Here is an 18,908-nt window from a genome sequence, read left to right as displayed (position 1 = left end):
GAGAGAGCACGAGAGCGAGAGAGAGAGCAAGCAAGCGACATTTGACTTTTTGGGTCTAAGCTACTTCATTCAATATAATCGTTTTTAGTTTTATGGTTTACCTGCAAAGTTCGTGGATTTGAGTTTTATTTACAGCTGACTAGTATTTGATAGTGTGTCTGTAATACATCTCCATTAGTCATTCATAGGGTGCCAGGCATTTAGGTGGTTTCTATTTCCTGCCTAATGTGTCTGGAATAGCAATGAACATGGCCACGAGTCCTTTGGGTATATGCCAAGGAATGGTATAGCTGGGTCACATGATAGATTTACTTTTTAGCTTGTTGAGACTTCTTCACACTGGTTTTCATAGTGGCAGCTCCAGATTTCAATCCTGTAATATTGTGAACTTCTTGATGTCTTTTGTAATGCTTTTCCTACTTGTTTCTGAATCTTTTAATTTGGGTCCTCTCTGCTCTTTTTTTGGTGAGTTTGCCAATTGTCTGCCAATTCTATTTATCTTCTCAAAAAAATAGCTCTTAGATTTGTCAATTCTTTGTAGTGTTTCTATTTCATTAATTTTTGCTCTGATTTTTGTTATTTTTTGCTGGTGACTGGTGTGATGGCTCTTCTTGGTTGTCAACTTTGACTGTATCTGGAGTAAACTACAATCCATAAATGGAGCGCACACCTGTGAGAGATTTTCCTTGGTTCGAAGCAGGCAAATCCAATTCTCTAGTCTTAATCAAAAGATACACCTTTGATTCAGAGCTTGGGGTGAGAAGACACATTCTTTTGATGATCTGATCTTGAGGAAAGATCACCTTTAACCTGGCCCACACCTTCTGCTGGAAGCCTATATAAGGACATGGAAGAAGATGAAAGAAGAAAGCTATTGCTATTTGCCTGCTTGCCCACACCCTGCTAGGACATCCACTCCTTCACTGGCATTAGAGCCTACTTCTTTGGGATTCCAGCATATTCAGAAGACCAGCTGAACCACCCAGCCTAGTGGGACTGAACAACTACTAAATTTTTGGACTTTCCATTCACAGTCAGCTATTATTGGATTAGCTGGACTGCATCTGTAAGTCATTCCAATATTTTACACATATATAATAAATTCATTTTCATTATACATAAGTGAATTTCATATACATATATATGTACACACACTTATGTATATGAGAGGGAGAGAGCGAGAGCGAGAGCGAGAGCGAGAGAGAGAGAGAGAGAGAGAGATTCATTTCATAAGTTCTGTGACTCTAGAGAACCCTGACTAATAACACAACTGGGTTTGATTTGACTTGCTTTTGTGGTTTCCAAATTTTTGAGTTACTTTGTTAAGCCATTTATTTGTGCTCTTTTTGATTTTCTTCTTTTGTTTTGCTTCTCTGTATAGTCCTCGCTGTCCTGAAACTCACTATGTAGACTTGAACTCAGAGATCTGCATGCCTCTGCCTACTGAGTGCTGGGATTAAAGGTGCGTGCCCCTCTTTTTTATTTTTTTGTTTTATTACTTTAAAAATAATACCAATCAAAATTCCTACTTCCTCTCTTCCTTCCACTTCCCTCCCACCCACACACTCTTCTCCCCCCACCCCGCTCCAGTCCTAAGAGAGGGCAAGGCGCCCTGCCCTGTGGGAAGTCCAAGGCTCTCCCCACTACATCCAGGATGAGCAAGGTATGCATCTAAAGAGAATTGGATCCCCAAAAGCCAGTACATGCAGTAGAGACAAATCCCAGTGCCACTGTCATTGGCCCCTCAGTCTGCCCAACTGTCAACCACATTCAGAGTGCCCAGTTAGATCCCAGGATCATTTATTCCCAGTCCAGCTGGAGTTGGTGAGCTCCCATTAGCTCAGACACACTGTCTCAGTGGGTGATCCCCTCGTGGTCCTGACTGCCTTGCTCATATTCTCATTTTAAATGCAGGCACTAGGAGCTAAAGATTTCCCTACTAGTACTGCTTTCAATGTGTCCCAGAGGTTTTGTTGTGTTTTCATTTCCATTTAGTTGAGGAAAAATTGTATTTCTTTGTTTTCTTTTTTGGCCCAATAATGCTTCAGAAATGAGTTGTTTAGTTTCTATAAATTTTTATATTTACTAGAGATTTGTTTATTGTCCATTTTAAAGTTTTATCTTGTGATCAGATGCAATACATGGAGTGATTTCAATTTTTTTTGGTTTGTAAGGATTTTTTTGTGTCTTGGGATGTGGTATGTTTTAGAAATGCTTCCATATGTTGCTGAATAAATCTGAATTCTTTGGTGTTTGGGAGGAGTATTCTGTAGATAATTATCTACATATTGTTAAGTCCATTTGGTGTTAATTAATTGGTCCAATTAATTCCGGTGTTTCTCCATTTATATTTTTGTCTGGATGACCCATCTAGTAGAGAAACTGGGTGTTGAAATCACCTACTATTACTAGATGGGTCCTAATCAGCATCTTTAAATCAAGCAGTGTCATTTTTTTCATGAAATTTGGTGACCAGAATTTGGAGCATACATCTTTAGGATTTTAATGTCTTCTTGGTTAACTGTTGGCTCAATTAGGATGAAGTGTCTCCATTTCTTTGATTATTTTTACTTTCAGGTTTGAGTGTCTCGTGTCAGATGCTAGTGCAGAGACATCTGATTGCTTCCTGCTCCCATCTGATTAGAGCGCTTTGGTGTCTATCTTTAAAGTTAAGACGTATTCCTAGTGGAGAACCGATTTTCTGTCTTGCTCCATTCATTCAGGTTGTGTCTTTGGCTTGAAGAATCTAGGCCACTGACATTTAAAGTTATCAACTGAAATGTACGTTACCTGCAGTTGTCCTGTTGTTGATTTGGGGTGGTGGTGCATTCTCAGTGGTGCTCTGTGCTTTAATAATTACGGCTTCCTGTGTCTTCCCACAGTGTCTCTGCTATGCTTAGTCCTTTGTTCATTAGAAAATATTGTTTCCTGTTTCTTCTTTAGGCTTAAATTGTTGGTTGTAAACTTTTAAAATAATTGTTTATATAACAGAAGGCTTTTCTTTCAACTTCAATTACAGAGGGTAGTTTTGTTGGGTATACTACTGCAGGCTGGCAATAACAGATATTTAGGGCTTGGAATGCATGGCTCCAGGCTCTTCTGGCTTTCAGAGTTACTATTGCAAAATCTGCTGTTATTCTGTTAAGTTTCCATTTATATATGACTTGTATTTTTTCTCTTGGAACTTTTAGTACACTTTTTGTTATGTCCACTTAGTGTTTTAATTATGATATGTTGGGGATTTTCAAATATTGACAGTTTCGTCAGCAAAGGCTTCTCACATGTTACGAACAGTCAAGAGTGTAGTGGAGTCATGAACGTGTACACAAGCACTTGCAAACTAATTACTTGAAGTTCATGTTCTGTTCAAATTTGGCTGCACATCCAGAGACATTGATTTTATGGCATTTGCCTGATGGAGGAAGGTCATTTGTCAATAAACAAACTGCCTTGGCCCATTTGATAGGCTACCCTTTAGGTGGGTGGAGTAGACAGAATAGAATGCTGGGAGGAAGAGGAAGTGAGCTCAGATGCAAGGCAGCTCCTCTCAGAGACAGATGCCATGCTCTCCTCTCCAGAGCAGATGCAATGAAGCTCCGACCCAGGATGGACGTAGGCTAGAATCTTCCCGGTAAGCGCTCCTTGGGGTGCTACACACATGAATAGAAATGGGCCAAGCAGTGTTTAAAAGAATACAGTTTGTGTGTCATTATTTTGGGGCATAAGCTAGCCAGGCAGCCATGAGCCGGGCTGTGGGAAGAGGCCCGCAGATCCCTACTACATTTGCCACACACAGGTTATGCCTGCAAACAAAGACCCCCCCCCCCCCCGACTTCTTTTTAAAAAGCACTTAGTAGATTTTAAGATGTCTCTGAGTTTTGGAGACAATATCATTAAAACATATGGTATAACATAGTCCTTGTTTGTAATATCAGATTTTAAAGACCGAGGTCAATCAAATGCCTGGGAACCAGTTTCCTTACAAAGCTGGAAATTACCATTTCAATAAAAATGAAGCAGGGAAACATTTTCAAGGAATTGAGAAATTGAAGGTTAAAAAATACAAATGTCTGCAGAGTCCTGGGGTAGAAGAATGGATGGGAGTGATAGATAGTGATATGACCCATTAAACCAGACTACCTACCAAAACCTGAAACTCACATACTTGATCTGATTAACATCAAAGAAAATGGTAGAGATATGCCCTTGATTGTCTTAATTTGGCAAACATTAACAGAAGCACGACCATTTGCCTGTGGATATGTTAGATACCAGGAACACAGGGAACCTGAACACATCAGTACCTGGGCTTTGGTGGAGGTACAAAGAAGATACAAGAAACCAGCCCTGACTTGACTCTTGTATCGTTAGCAACTTAACATCCTGGAGTTGAGAAATTTGGCCAGTCAGTTGGCTTTTCTGAGGACAGGGGCCTGGGGTCAAGTTTGATTAGCAAGCACTCTGTGTACTTACACACAAACACACACAAGCACATGCACAAATTAAACATTTCTAAAACAGATAAACCAATTCTATAAATTTTTGAATTTTTTGAGCTAAAACTCAGTTTGAAATGAAAAGACGGATTTCTCACTTCCAATGTGGTAATTAACTTAATAACAGGAATTAGTCTCCTAATGCTTAAAATAGAAATAGGTCATCAATTAAAAAAGAAAAGCGGGGGGGGGGGGGGGCGGCTGTTTGTCTTAGAATTTGCCATTTAGTTCTGGAAAATGAAAAAGGTCATAAAATATTTAACAGAGAAACTGATTCCATTGTGTCTTAGGCAAACATTCCTGAAGACACACTGCCTGTGCCTATGGATGGGTGACAGACAGGCAAGACTCTTCAGGCTGCTATGGGGATTACAGAGAGCTGAGATCCTTCAAGCATCGCTCAGATCTGGGATTGTAATTTAGGGTCCACATTGGCTCTGTGTCCCTGTGGACTCTGATTGGTTAATAAACATCTCTGAACACACCTTTCCCTGGCTCACCTGAACGAAGATGCTTGTAAAATGCAAACAAAGCACACAGCCCATAGCCAGGGCCTGGCAGTAACACACAGAAGAGCTAGGATGGTTGTCTACCCTTGTGTGCTTGCTTTTAAACCCTTGGAGCAAATGTTGATTAGCAAATGTTCTGTATGTGGGAAAGCTGTCAGAGGGCTTTTTTCTTTAAGTCTCTATTTTCCCTAATTGATTTTACTACCTGAATACCTCCCTACTAGATCAAAGGAAGGTTCTGTGGGTGTTTGTTTTTTAATTCTAAAGACACATTTATAATACTGTGACAGAATCTGCAAACCCAATGCATAATGGAGCTACTAACCCAGATCACATAATAGAGTTCAGAAACAACTCTATAATCAAGTGACCCGTATCCAATACCCATAGTGACTGCCTATGCCCCCCAGAGGCAGGCTAGAGATTCCTTGTGGCATATGGACTCATACTGTTCACTGAAAACCTGACAGGTACTTTTGTGAAAAAATAGATTACATTTATTAATAAAATGGACAGTGAACTTGCCAACAGAATCTGAAGTAAATGCAGTGGGGCAATTGCAAATGTGGCAAACATGGAGTGTGCGCACACTACTCTTACACAACAGAAGTGTGCAAACAAAAATCAGGTGGCATTCATACACTACTCCTGAGAACATATTTGATATGTGGGTGACTGCTTTGGAATGGAACACATTCAACTCATCTATGATGAAGGGAAAAGTATTGTAAGAAGGTACTGGTCAGCCCCATAAGAGGGCCAGGTAATAGAGAAAGCCTCACTACAGCACCAACATGTGCTGATCACCAAAACAAGTTCTCAGAAGTCTCCTCAGAAGCATGGAGGGAGCTCTCCTTTCAATTTGACTTGCAAATGTATGTGTGCGTGTGTGCATGTACATGTTCATGCATGTGAAGGCGTGTGTGGGCATTATGGGGAGGCTCATGCTACTGTGAGCATGGAGCAGGCAAGAGTGGATTTTTTCCCTCCACCTTTATGTGGATTCCAGAGACTGAACTCTGATTGTGAGACTTCTGCAGTAAGTTATGAGCCATTCTCCAGCCACAACCATGTTTCATGAGACAGGGATCTCTCATCTGTTTGGAACTCGCCAGTTAGGCTAGGCCGGCTGGCCAGCAAGTCCTACCTACCTCTATCCTCAGCACTGGGATTTTAAGTGTTATGGTAAGCTTTTTTTAAAAACAAAGGTTAAAGGTCCCTGTGCTGCCAGACGCACACATTATCTACTAAAGTATCACTCCAGCCCCTGACTTAGACATAGTCAAAAGTGGAAAGGAAGAAGGTGAGCCAGGTTGACATGTCACAGAGTCAGTAAATAAGCCAGAAGAGCGAGTACATGTCAGGGAGTCAGTTCAGTAGGAAAGTTAGGCAGTCTGCTTCATCCCAGAGATGGCGACAAAATATCTCCAAGTATCAGGTGGGGCCACATGATTAGAACACAAAGTGTCTTCAATGCTAAGGGCAAGTTCTAACAATACCATAGTTACAATGGGTAAATTACAAACCTCTTTCCTCAAATGCCAACACTCAAACTTCCTTAGAAGCAATGAAGCGTGTGCTAGCACACACAGCTCTGTATGTTATCTCACCGGCCACCTAGAACCACAGGTCGGTCATCCACATATTTTATTCAGGTGGTAGCACAGGCTGAAATTAGTTCAATAAATAGACACTACTTCTGTCTTTTTCAATGATGCTACCTAATATTCACAGTTGATAATTTTTAAAAATAGAACTGGTTTGGATTATATTATCACACAGGGCAAACCTCAAGCCATTCCCATTACAACAACCATTGGACAGTTTACTAAGCAACTTAAAAACAGGCCCTAGGTAGTTATCATCCGTTACGGATGTATTTGTTAGTTTTAAGAGAATATCTTCCAAATGTTGATAAAAATGAAGCTAAATTTTATACTATAGAGCTAATCAACCAATATTATATGTAGAGAAACCAAAAGCAAATGAGAGCAGTAATCAATATAAAACACATTAGCATTACGAGGAATTAAGACAATTTAAAAATGCAAGCAGATTCAGTCATCTTGGGAGAGTCCTCTCACACTGATGTCAAATGATCTTCTAATTAAATCAGGTGTGGGCCACTTTTCAATCAGCCAACACTTTCTCTTGCAATTTACCTGAAAGTACTGTGCTTTTCCACTTACTCCAGTGATGTTTCAGATGGACTGCAATAAACTTCAAAACTATTCAAGTCTCAATATTATCACTTCACAGGGAATATAATGCAATACAGTCCAAAAGCGAAGCAAAGAAACAACACTAAACACACATGCAAATTACTCCTAACTATAACAGCCAGGGTAGTCAAGAGCTGAGTTACACTGACAGTCTCCACAGAAACTGGCAAAAATAAACAGCGCACCTGCTGCTCAAGACACTGACTGCAGTGACAGGGTCAGCAGTTCACAGCCCGTGGCTTCACAGCAATGCAGTTGTGAGACTCATCAGCTATGCAGCTCCTCACTGGAATTATTTATTTCATATATCTCATGTAGCAATCAGTAAATTTGTCTCTTGAATTTTTGTTTTACTTGGCCTGTTTACATCATTCACAGGAACAACCTTGCACACTACACAAACAAAGCAATGAAGCACAGACAGATTACACGAAAGTTCGAGGTTCATGGCAAGCATCCCTTGTTTATTTCCCCCAATTCTGAATCTAAAGACCACTCGTGGCCAATTGATTCTCATTCTACACTTAATCTGTTCACACTGTTTCTTTGTAAACACCGAGTATTACACAGAACTCTGCTTGACGCCTGTCACCGAATACATTCACTGCCTTTCATGGGCAAGCAAGGCTAAAAATTGTGACCGGAGACGCACACACTCAAGGCACAGAGGGATTCAGGTCACCACGTAGGCGAATCACGCGACAGCAGCAGGCAGGGCATTACCTAGTTCACTGTCCAGCTCCTCGGTGTGTACCCCTTCTTCTCCAAAGGAAGAGCAGGAATGAGACAGAAAAGAGAGAGACAAATTCAGACACCAGCACCAAGAGAGAAACTCCCTCAGAAAACAGCAGCAAACACCACTCTAGTGTCCTTACCTGAATTGTGGTTTCTTTCACTGGCTTGGCAACTAAACTCCTGACCTCAGTGTAAATCACAAAATGGTAAGAGCTGGTATTGGCAAAATAATTATACAGCTCATTTCCTCGCATGTCAAAATGTTATTTGATTGGTTGTAAAAGATGATAAATACCTTTGCGGCTCCCACGTCCTTAAGTGGGAAGTCACTTACTACAGACCTTCTCTGCAGCAAAGCGGTGGGACCTTTCAATATCGGTCCTTTTAATCCTTTAATAATCCTCTCATCACAGAAGCAATTACACTCACAATTAGAGCATTACTTAACTTAAAAGTAATACCGCTTGAAAAACAGACGGTGAGGTCAAAGTGAGAAAGGAGACTGTACAATGCACCTTTCAGCAGGGGCTGGGAAGATCAGCTGTGTCATGGCGACATGGGCCAGGGACGTGGTGCTTGAAGGCTACACTGCAGGCGACGAGGGCAGAGTTCACTCATTGCTTTTTGGTCTGTTTATTTGTACATGAGCTTTCTAAGTCAAGTGAAAGCGTGCTCAATTATTTCAGCCAGCAAAACAAGTCAAAATCCTTTCACTCTTGACCTCCTCTGGCTGTCAATAAAACAAGTGGATAACTACTGAGATGAGAGCACAGCCCAGCACACTGTTGCTAAAATCTCCCCAGCTACAGAGGGCAGGTGGTTGTTGCCTGCACTGGAAGGAGCTATATAAACCCAGAGCCGAGGGGTCTAAGCCTTTCTCCACAGTGGTGCACGCTAGTGCTCAGAGCACTTTCTAGATCATCTTAGGTACTACTCATTTCTCAGCTGGTCTTAGCAGCCACTTTGGCCTCAGGATCCCATCTCTGGGCCCTGGTGGAGTCTACAGACAGACTGCCAATGCCCACTTGGCATGAACAGTAAGATTTGACTGACAGTCTTTTTTTTTTTTAATAGGTTGGAAGATTTAAACAAAATCATTTGCAAAAATACCCACTTAGATATTACATAATAATGTTTTGGGGGAGAGTTTGTCCACCGCCCCCCTCAGTGACTATGGGCCAGTCACTGTGCTAATGGCCTGTTGGCCTGTTAAATCAACACAGATACATTGACTCTTTTGGAAGAAGAGACATGTACAAAGCTAAAAAAAATCCAACTGAAATTAAGAGCATGCCTAATTCTCCAAGGTCATGGAAATAATGGCGATATGATGTGAAGGGTGTACGGATGTCAACAAAAATGCCTAGAATTGGAGCTTTGTGGGCGCTGGATGCTGTGCTGTTGCAGTGTGTGTCAGCACACACCTGCAAGATTTACAAGGGATGTGTCCCACGGAAGACCCTCAGCATCTGGGAAATGTGAAAATATGCCAAGGAGGAAGGACGGTGCATCTAGTTCTCAGACAGCAACTCAATGAGGCCTAGTGGGAGTGCAAAGCACAGGGCAGGGTTGAGCAGAGCAAGGATGGCTGGAAAAGCAGACGTACATCTGGCAGTTACTGAGCGACCAGAGAGCCATGATGGGGGACAGCAAGACATCGTCACACTGACACTGACAAACACTGCTGAGAGCAGCAGAAGGGAAGCATGGAGGTAGGAGACACGTGGGAACCAGCTGGGGATGGCACAGGCAGGAAAGAAAACAGCAAGTGGGTCCAGAAGTGTTAGGAAGCATGGGAAACGAGCTGACTCATGCATCAGAAAGGGACATGAAAGGTCATTGGGATTCCTGAATGTGTAGCCACTGGCTCTCAACTAACACGGGGAACAACTAGCACAGGCTGGGGAAGGGTCAAGAGTTTGGTTCTAATTAGCCTGAGTCTGAAATCTCTCTGAGGCAGCCTGTTGGGGCAGTAACCAGGCAACTGAAAACACTGACGTGGCACTAAGAAGCAAAGTCAAGCCTTCTAATGGTACTAGACAAAGATCAGTGACCAAAGGGAATTAATACACTGTGGGTCCTCACTCATTTGAGAAAGGCGAGCGAAAGTGCAATGGCCTCAGACTACTTAAGGATGACGCTGCTATGTTGCATTCTATGTGCAGGTGAAGCTGAGAGTCTAAAGCAATGCAGGCACGGCACGTGTAAGCTGTACTGCTTTCTTGGTCTGTGTCATAATAGCAAACAGTAAGGCAGATCTGTGCACTTACATCAGAAAACACAAACTGGCGTGTCATGAGAGTACATGTTTATGGTGTCTGCAATACATGTCATTCTAAATGAATAAAATATATGATCCTAATGTTGAAGAGATAATTACCAAATGAATTGCACTTGGCATGGATGTATGCTTGTGTTAAAGGAAATGCTGGTAATGCAGAGCTGAAAATTTGGTAACAAAAGCATTAACGCCTCTTAATGCATGTATTCCACAGCAGTTTTTTCTCACTAAAAGGTTTTGCAATATTCTGTTATCTATAAAATCATAGCACTATACATTCTCACACATTCTCATGTACTTATAATGGATATGAACCCTAAAGAGCCTATGTGATAAAAATGGCTAACCTGCCTTCAGATTCGTCTCTTGGCTAAGAGATCAAACTTGTTCTATCAAGTTGTACTAAAGTACATTCTAAAGAATGCATGTGAGGATCCTTGAAAATTGGTCACCTATGTAGTCTATTAAACAGAATCCTCAAACACTCAGACAGCCGTTACCCCCAGTGTATGAGAAACAGCTCTGACCATACCTGGTTCACTCCTTCTTCAGCTATGGAAACAAGGGACCAAAATAAAATGAGCACCTGCATTGTGCCTCTTAAATTATAAAAATACACATTTCCACTTGAACTTGTTCCAATAAACACAAGCATGCAAATCTATATTTATTTTATATAATCTGCAGCTATAGGCAACAGGAAACTCTCAGAGTACAAGGCTTTTAACTGTATGATACTTCAAAACACTGGCTTGCATTTTCCAAATATCACATATATGTATGTATATGCAACAGTTCTGCACTTCAGGACAAGTTAATACGGCTTTGTTATCTCAAAGGGAAAAATGTATTCCACAATTAATTATACTATAAATTCAAGGGCCAGAATTGTATAGCGAGCAGCAAGACAAGCCATTTGTCTTTTACTTTGTACCCAACAGAAAGTAATCTTGGTCAAACTTGGGTTAGATTCCAGTACTAAAGAGGACATACTTGCTTTGCCTCAATTTTTTTTTTTTTCCTTCCGATTTGGAAACTCTAAATAATCTTTTTCAATGGAAACTTGTATAGTCAGAAGGAACATTTGGGAGATTAAGAAGCAGCTTTAACACCTGCCTCTTGGAGGAACAGCCTTTCAAAAATTATATCTGTATTTTAAGCTACAAGGATATTCCCAACATGTCAAGATCTTCCCATTGCCCCCAAACTGGAGAAACAAGAATTATGAAAAAAGGACCAAGAAAATCTCCTGATTTCTTCCCTGAAGGCTTTTATAACATAGGGTTAGGGTCTAGTACATTAGTATGTGTGGAAAATCAAACTATCTTTGGTTTCTTTATTCCTGGAATTTCTCTAGAGTCTTTTCCAAGTTCTAGGCAGAGGATGTGTTTGCTTCTGTTTTCAACAACTAAACTGGAATGTACATGTTTTGAAATATTTTTTTTTGAAAGAATTCTATTTACATCACTCTTCCATTCTAAACCACAATGTGCTTCTTAAGAACTGAACAACCCAAACCACTTCAATGTTAAAAACTGATTGACCTTGTGAGCACTCTTTAGAAAACTATGCACATATAGTCAAACCCCCAACTTGCTGATCCTAAAACCTCTTAGTCCTTACCATCATCTTCACATTCTTCCAGAGGCTTCTGCTGCTTGTTCAGGCACCGAGGGTCTAACCATGATGTTGTCTTTGTGTTATGGCTGAGATCCAGAGACAAAAACAAGAAATTTATTTAAGAAGAGAGAATAACAACAAAGAACAAAGACAGAGGAATCACAAACACTTGCATATCCACTCATGAACCAATGAAAAGATGCATTCCAACAGTATAGCCAAACCACTAGAGGGCTGGAGGTTGGAATGATAATGGTCTAGGGTGAATCTTAGAAGGACATTTCCCTTTCTAAGATATAATCAATGAATTACTGAATGCTTAATTAAAATACCAGCTTTCTTTTTGAAAAAAATAAACAACAGGCTTTTCTTACAGTCTACTGCTATCTAGACTTATTAATCAGTCTTTGCATTTGTCAAAGAATAAATTTTAATTTAGTTTATATTTGTCTATAACTTTAATTTAAAATACTGGGATTCACAAACAAGGCTGCTATGCACCTAGTCTATCATATAAGGCCTTTCCTGACAATGTGGAAGCCCTTGATCACACAGCACGTCAAACCTACACATACGATCACTCTCCATCACATCCTAACTTAGGTACTTATTTATCAGTGTGGGGGCACATTCGTGCCATGGAATATGTGGAGGTCTGAGGACACCTTGAAGGAGTCAGTTCTCTCTTCCACTATCAGGGTACCAAGTACAGAATTCAGTTGCCATTTTGGAGGGAAACACCCTGATTGGCAAATCACCTTGCTGGTCCTTAACTTAGGCTTTAGAGAGATCAACCCAAATTATCTGCTATAAGTAGAATCAGGCTATTAAGAAAAAAGAGAGAGGGCTGGAGAGATGGCTCAGCGGTTAAGAGCATTGCCTGCTCTTCCAAAGGTCCTGAGTTCAATTCCCGGCAACCACATGGTGGCTCACAACCATCTGGATTGAGGTCTGGTGCCCTCTTCTGGCCTGGAGACATACACACAGACAGAATATTGTATACATAATAAATAAATAAATAAATAAATAAATAAATAATAAATATTTAAAAAAAAAAAAAAGAAAAAAGAGAGAAAGAATAACAGAGATGGTGGTCCAAATGTCTTCTGAAAAGTACGTGCCAACCCTAGAGAAAAGGTCTCAGCTGTGACTGGGGCCCTTTGGAGAGCTGAAATATCCCAAGGGCATTGCGATGGAAATGTCACAGGCACAGTGGGAAAAAGACGCCTTTGTGCTTCCCTGAGCTGATCAAGACACTGGAGGTCAAAGTTCTGCTTTGGGTCTGATTCACTGAGCAACTAAGTGGGTGAGATGGGAACCCCAAGTTCAAGAGTTCTGGCTTACAACTGGCAACGAAAACAAGAAATAGAGAGAGAGAGAGAGAGAGAGAGAGAGAGAGAGAGAGAGAGAGAGAGAGAGAGAAAGAGAGGCATTTAAAGTTTTGGCATGAATCCTCTTTTATCCCAAGTTCAATTCAAAGTTCGGGCTATCAATATTAGAAAAGACTGTGATTTTAGACTCAAATCTTACTGTTAAAGAGAAAAGTATGCCATTTCAGCCATGTCAAACAACAATAACAACAACAAATTTAAACTAATACAGCAGTTCCCATCATCACTCTGTCCTGTTGGGCCACTTGCAGTCATGAGAACTTCATTTCATATATTAGTTTATTTAGTTCTCATAATAACCCTGTGGGAAAAGGAGTAGCAAAGTTACTATCCCCATTTTACAGAAGAGAAAAATGGGAATACAAGATGAACTCTGCGAAAGGACACTGTGGACACATGGCAGAGATGGAACTGAAACCCACGGAACTGCACAGTTGACTGGTCCACATTAGTCCACACAAAGATGCAGCTACGTTACACTGGTCACTGCGGGGAGACAAGAGTGCGCACCACTTCCAAAACGATCTTTGTCTTGGCTACATTCTTAGACTGTGATAAAACATCATGACGAAAAACAATTAGGGGAAGAAAGGGTTTATTTCATCTTACAGCTTGTAGTCCATTATCCAGGGAAGTCAGTGCAGGGGCTTGGTGTGGTTACTGATGCAGAGGCCATGGAGCAGGGCTACTGCTTACTGACCTGCTCAGTTTGCTTTTTTTAAATAACCTAGGACAAGCTGCCCAGGGATACTACCACCTCCCAGGGCTGACCCCACCCACAACAACCACTAACCAAGAAAATGCTCCATGCACTTGCCTACAGGCAATTTTATGGGGACATTTTTCTCAGTTGAGTTTCTTTTTACCGAATATGACTAGGTTTGTGTCACATTGACAGAAACCAGTAGGACAACTAATCCCTTGTTGACACATAAACATGTAATTTATCCATAGTCTTTCTTTCTTATTCATTCCCAAGACCTTATATTAACATCAATGTCACATAATATCACATATAAAACATTCCAACGTTTAAAAATTCCAGTCTTTAAAAGTTCATTTTATTTAAAATACTCAAAGTCATTTTCAAAGTTCAAGTTCTCTCCAAAATATCCAAACTCTCTCAACTGTGAATGCTTATAAAAAGTAAGCTACATACTTATTTCAAACAAGGAAGAGTCAAAGCCCAGTTACCATCGGATCAAAGCAAAAGCAAACTCTAACACTATAAGTAACTCAGTGTTCAATGTTTGGGACTCAAAATTTTCTGGGCTTCATAAGGAACTCCACCTCTCTGGTTCTAGCATGCAGAACCCACACAGTACATCTCACAGGCTCAGACCAGCTTGGCTCTATAGCTAGTGCCGTCCCTGGTGACTGTTCCATAGTACTGGGGTTTCCAGAACGCTGGGAGACAACTAAGGAGGCACCCTTACCAATTACTTCTCCGGCCTCTCTTCAGGAACTCTGACTCTGCCACAGTTCCTCTCCCTGACCCCTTAAATCCTGGGGCTTCTACTACAACTGAGGCTACACCATCACCAGTGGCCTCTCCTGGCTTCCTACAGTGCCAAATCTCAGTGGCTCTCTAGGACCCTTTAAACCACCTCTTACACTTTACCAAATTCAACCACCATCTGAGGTATAGTCTTGGCCTTCTCTGAACGACAGTTTCTGTGTGCTGACCTAGAGGAAATACTTCCAGACTTCTGATCTTCAATGATGCTGGCCTCTTCCTAAACACCACTAATTTCTCAGCTCCAGAATTAATTATCCCATAAAAGCAAAGGCTTCACTTTGGGAGTGCTGGTCTCTTGTTAATTACAGTCAATTCTTCAGCCCTAGTAGACCAGGACCATAGGATTTTTATTGAAATTATCAAAAGGCCACAACAGAATCTATAAGAGATGCTCAAGACTAACTTCTAAGATTTTACAAGTTAGGCTTCCCTTATCATAACAAAACTCAGCATTCATATATTCCAACATTCATATATCCCAACGTTCATATATCCAACATTCATATATTCAACATTCATATATCCCAACATTCATATAGCCAACATGCATATATACAACATTCACATATTCAACATTCATATATCCAACATTCATATATCCAACATTCATATAGCCAACATTCATATATTCCAAGCTCCACAAAACAGCCCACTGAGCTCTGAGTACTTAATAACTTTTCTAGTCCAAAGTTCTCAAGTCCTTTCATAATCCTTTCCGTCTGTTGCACCAATGTCTCACAGCTGGTTCCAATTTATGTCTTAGTTACCTAAAATACCACAAATAAAAGCAATTTGAGGGAAGAAAGAGTTTATTTCCTCTTATAGCTTCGGAGCAGGAACTCAAGGCAGGAACCCACACGAAGGTCATGGAGGGATGCTGCATACTTCCAAATATGTCTAGGTTTGTGATAAGTTGACAAAAACCAATAGGCACAACTTTTTAGTTTGAAATAACTATAGATCCTCATGTCACCACAAGAAGAAATAGCTAGAACGACTACACCTTTGCCTAGATGCCATCAAAGGCAACACTTCTGCAAGCTGGGCACTGGGACAGTTAGGACGCGTGTTTATTATGAATATAGAAATTTTAAAATTCCCTTTTGTGTTATTAAGATTGTGTGTGCGTGTTTGTCGTCCCCCCCCCATCCCCGTAGTTTTTGTAAAGACAGGATCTCACAATGCAGGTTGGCTTCAAACTCGACAGCTTCCTGAGAGCTGGGTTTTCCGGGGTACAGCATGTAGGCTATTGGATTTGTTCGTTAGTCGGTTAATATGGCATACTACTCCAATTAAATTTTCTTTTTCTTTTCCTTTTTCTATTTGTAATGTCCTTGAGTTTTTGTTTCTTTTGTTTTTCAGTAGCAGTGTTTGAATCTGTGCTGTAGGCATACATGGCAAGCCTTCTTTTGTATCCTTCATAGGGTAACACTGCCACAAAAACATTGTGTAGAAATGGTGCTCATTCTTCTACAACAGAATTCTCCACGTGAAACCACATGAGCCTAAGATTTCTTTTCCAGGAGTTCAAAACTATGAACTTACTTTCTTAATAGTTAAGGACTCCTTAAAATCCCACGTCATACTAGAGATATAGGCTGTGTCTCTGGAAACATTGGTCCGACTGATGTAGTTTATTAAATGTGTATATGTACACCTGTGGCCACATTCTCTTAGTAGCTTCTGGCATCTTCAGGACTAGTGATGATTCCCTGCGTGATTAATAGTGGCAAATTTCCATCTTTCATTCTTTGTCTTATAGATGCTCTTCAGGTCTATTAGAACTTCGCAGAATTAGCCATCCCAGGCATTTTTGCTTCAGGGTTCAGTTCCAATGATTGCTGTTCATTACTCTTCCCTGTGATCTGTTCTACAGTCTATGCATGTGTGTGTGGGGGGGTGCATGTGTGCTGAGATTTATTATTTTTAGTTTACATGTATAAGTGTTTGCCTTTATGCACATGCACCACATACATGCAGCTTATCTGTCGAAGTCATCAGATAATGCCAGACCCTGAAATGGAGTCACAAACTTTATGAGACACCATGTGGATGCTGGGAAGGGAATCAGGTCCCCTGCAAGGACAGCCAGGGTCCTTAGCTGTTAAGGCATCCCTGACTTTGAGTTTGACTTACTCTTCCTTTTCTAGGTTCTTGAAATAAAAGCTTAGACTACAGAGCAGAGCCTTCTCTTCTTCATAAATGTGCTCACTGCTACACACCTACCTTTGTCATTCACTGGGTTCCGTTCCGCTCTGATAGGCAATATTTTCATTTAATTTATTTTTTTCCTCAGGCTGAGCACTAAGGAGACTAAAGCAAGAAGATTACAAGTTTGAGGTCAGGACAGTTACAAAAAGAAAGACTTGGCCACAAAATTGCACAAAAGCAATTAATTTCTTTCATAAATACTGTTTTGAATTATTGGTACTTTTTCTTTCTAAAGAAGTCTAGTGCTTATTTGTGAAATGTTTGGTTTTTTGCTTGCTTCATTAGCTAATACTATGATGTTTAGTCTTTTGTGATTAATATTTTTATTATGTTTTTCCTATCCTTTTATGTTCAGCATACCTCAGCTGTTACATCTGAAATAAGTTTTGTTGCATTCAATTAATTTCGTGTAGCTACTTATAATTGGGGGCTAGAGAGATGGCTCAGCAGTTAAGAGCACTGGCTGCTCTTTTAAAGGTTCTGAGTTCAATTCCCAGCACCCACAAGGTGGCTCACAACCATCTGTAATGAGACCTGGTGCCCTCTTGAGGAAGAGACCCGGTCAGCCATCCTCATCAATTTAAACCATAACACCCAATATGGACAAGTTCAACAGAACCACCATATACAGGCTGCCCATGCATGCTTCAGCATTTCCAGGGCATAAATCTTGTTTCAGTTACTTATAAATCACTGACCATGTTCTTGCTTCCCAACTCTTTTTCTAGCTTCCCTGTGGGCTACTAGACTTGAGAAATCCTTTCTCTTTATCTGCACTACTGTTGATTGCTATTGAGTTTTTGCTTTGGGTATGTGAGGGTTTCTGTTACTGTGGTCAGACACCATGACCAAAGCAATTGGGGGAAGAAAGGGTTTACTTCTCTCACAGTTCCATGTAACAGCTCATCATCAAAAGCAGTGAGGACAGGAGCTCAAGCAGAGCAGGAACCTGGAGGCAGGAGCTGGTGCAGAGGCTAGATCAGTCTGCTTTCTTATACAACCCTGGCCCAGGGGTGGCTCCACATACAGTGGGTGGAGCTCTTCAATAAATCACTAATTAAGAAATCAACCTACAGGAGCTGGAATAATGGCTCTGTGGTTAAGAGCACTGGCTGCTCTTCCAGAGGACCTGAGTTCAATTCCCAGCAACTACATGATGGCTTACAACCACCTATATGGTATCTGATGTCCTCTTCTGGCATGTAGGCATACCTGCAAATAAAGCACTCATAGCTAAAAAAAAAAACAAGTAAGTAAAATTTTATAAAAAGAAAATTACCAACAGGCTTGCCTATAGCCTGAATCTTATGGAGACAGTTTCTTAACTGGGACTCCCTCAACTCTGACGATTCCAGGTTGTGCTAAGTTGACATAAAACTAACCACTACAGGGTATTACATGTAACTATTAAGATATCATATCTTATTACATTTAGGTAGTACTTCACATATGTTTATAACTTATTAAATTTATATATTCCTTCATATGTGTTATACAAGCTACTGGTATTACCATTTTCCCTGTTCAATTAAAATATAAAAATCTTAGCTACACTTATTTTTTTTATTTATAATTAGTTTACTGCTTTTTTATAAATCTGTAAGGAAAAAGTATTAAACTTTTTATTTCAATTCTCTAAATTAATTAAGAAAAATCAAGAGGTAAAGACAAGTTTCTCTTATTATTTTTGCTTTTTCTACTATGGCTTCTTCACGTAGAGTAGTCCTGCTCGCTGATGACTACCATTCCTTGTGCTTGTTCATCTGAGATTATTCTCATTCGAAAGGGGCTTTAAGTCACTGAGCTATTTCCCCTCTCTCAGGGTGCAAACAACTCTTCTCTACCTTCTAGTCTGGTGGTTCTCAACCTTCCTAACAATGCGACCTGACGTGTTGATGTTAGATATGTGATCCCTGGGGGTCGC

The 18,908-nt window shown here is 40.5% G+C and overlaps 1 protein-coding gene across 19 annotated transcripts in view; it reads right to left on the bottom strand.

Annotated features, from left to right (window-relative positions):
- Positions 1-18,908, bottom strand: part of Magi1 (membrane associated guanylate kinase, WW and PDZ domain containing 1) — a 618,948-nt gene that overhangs the window by 87,133 nt on the left and 512,907 nt on the right. For 11 of the 19 annotated variants that reach the window (XM_057790328.1, XM_057790346.1, XM_057790384.1 and 8 more), the window contains 2 exons: positions 11,867-11,949; positions 7,951-7,989 (listed from right to left, as the gene is read on the bottom strand). In XM_057790328.1, the coding sequence (XP_057646311.1) occupies positions 7,951-7,989; positions 11,867-11,949 (122 nt within the window). The remainder of the gene's footprint in view (positions 1-7,950; positions 7,990-11,866; positions 11,950-18,908) is intronic. The other 8 variants (XM_057790381.1, XM_057790387.1, XM_057790318.1 and 5 more) reach the window with 1 other exon arrangement.

Source organism: Chionomys nivalis, chromosome 1 (assembly GCF_950005125.1).
Source record: "Chionomys nivalis chromosome 1, mChiNiv1.1, whole genome shotgun sequence".
In the NCBI taxonomy this organism is placed as follows: Eukaryota; Metazoa; Chordata; class Mammalia; order Rodentia; family Cricetidae; genus Chionomys; species Chionomys nivalis.
This window is presented reverse-complemented; position numbering and strand designations above follow the sequence as displayed.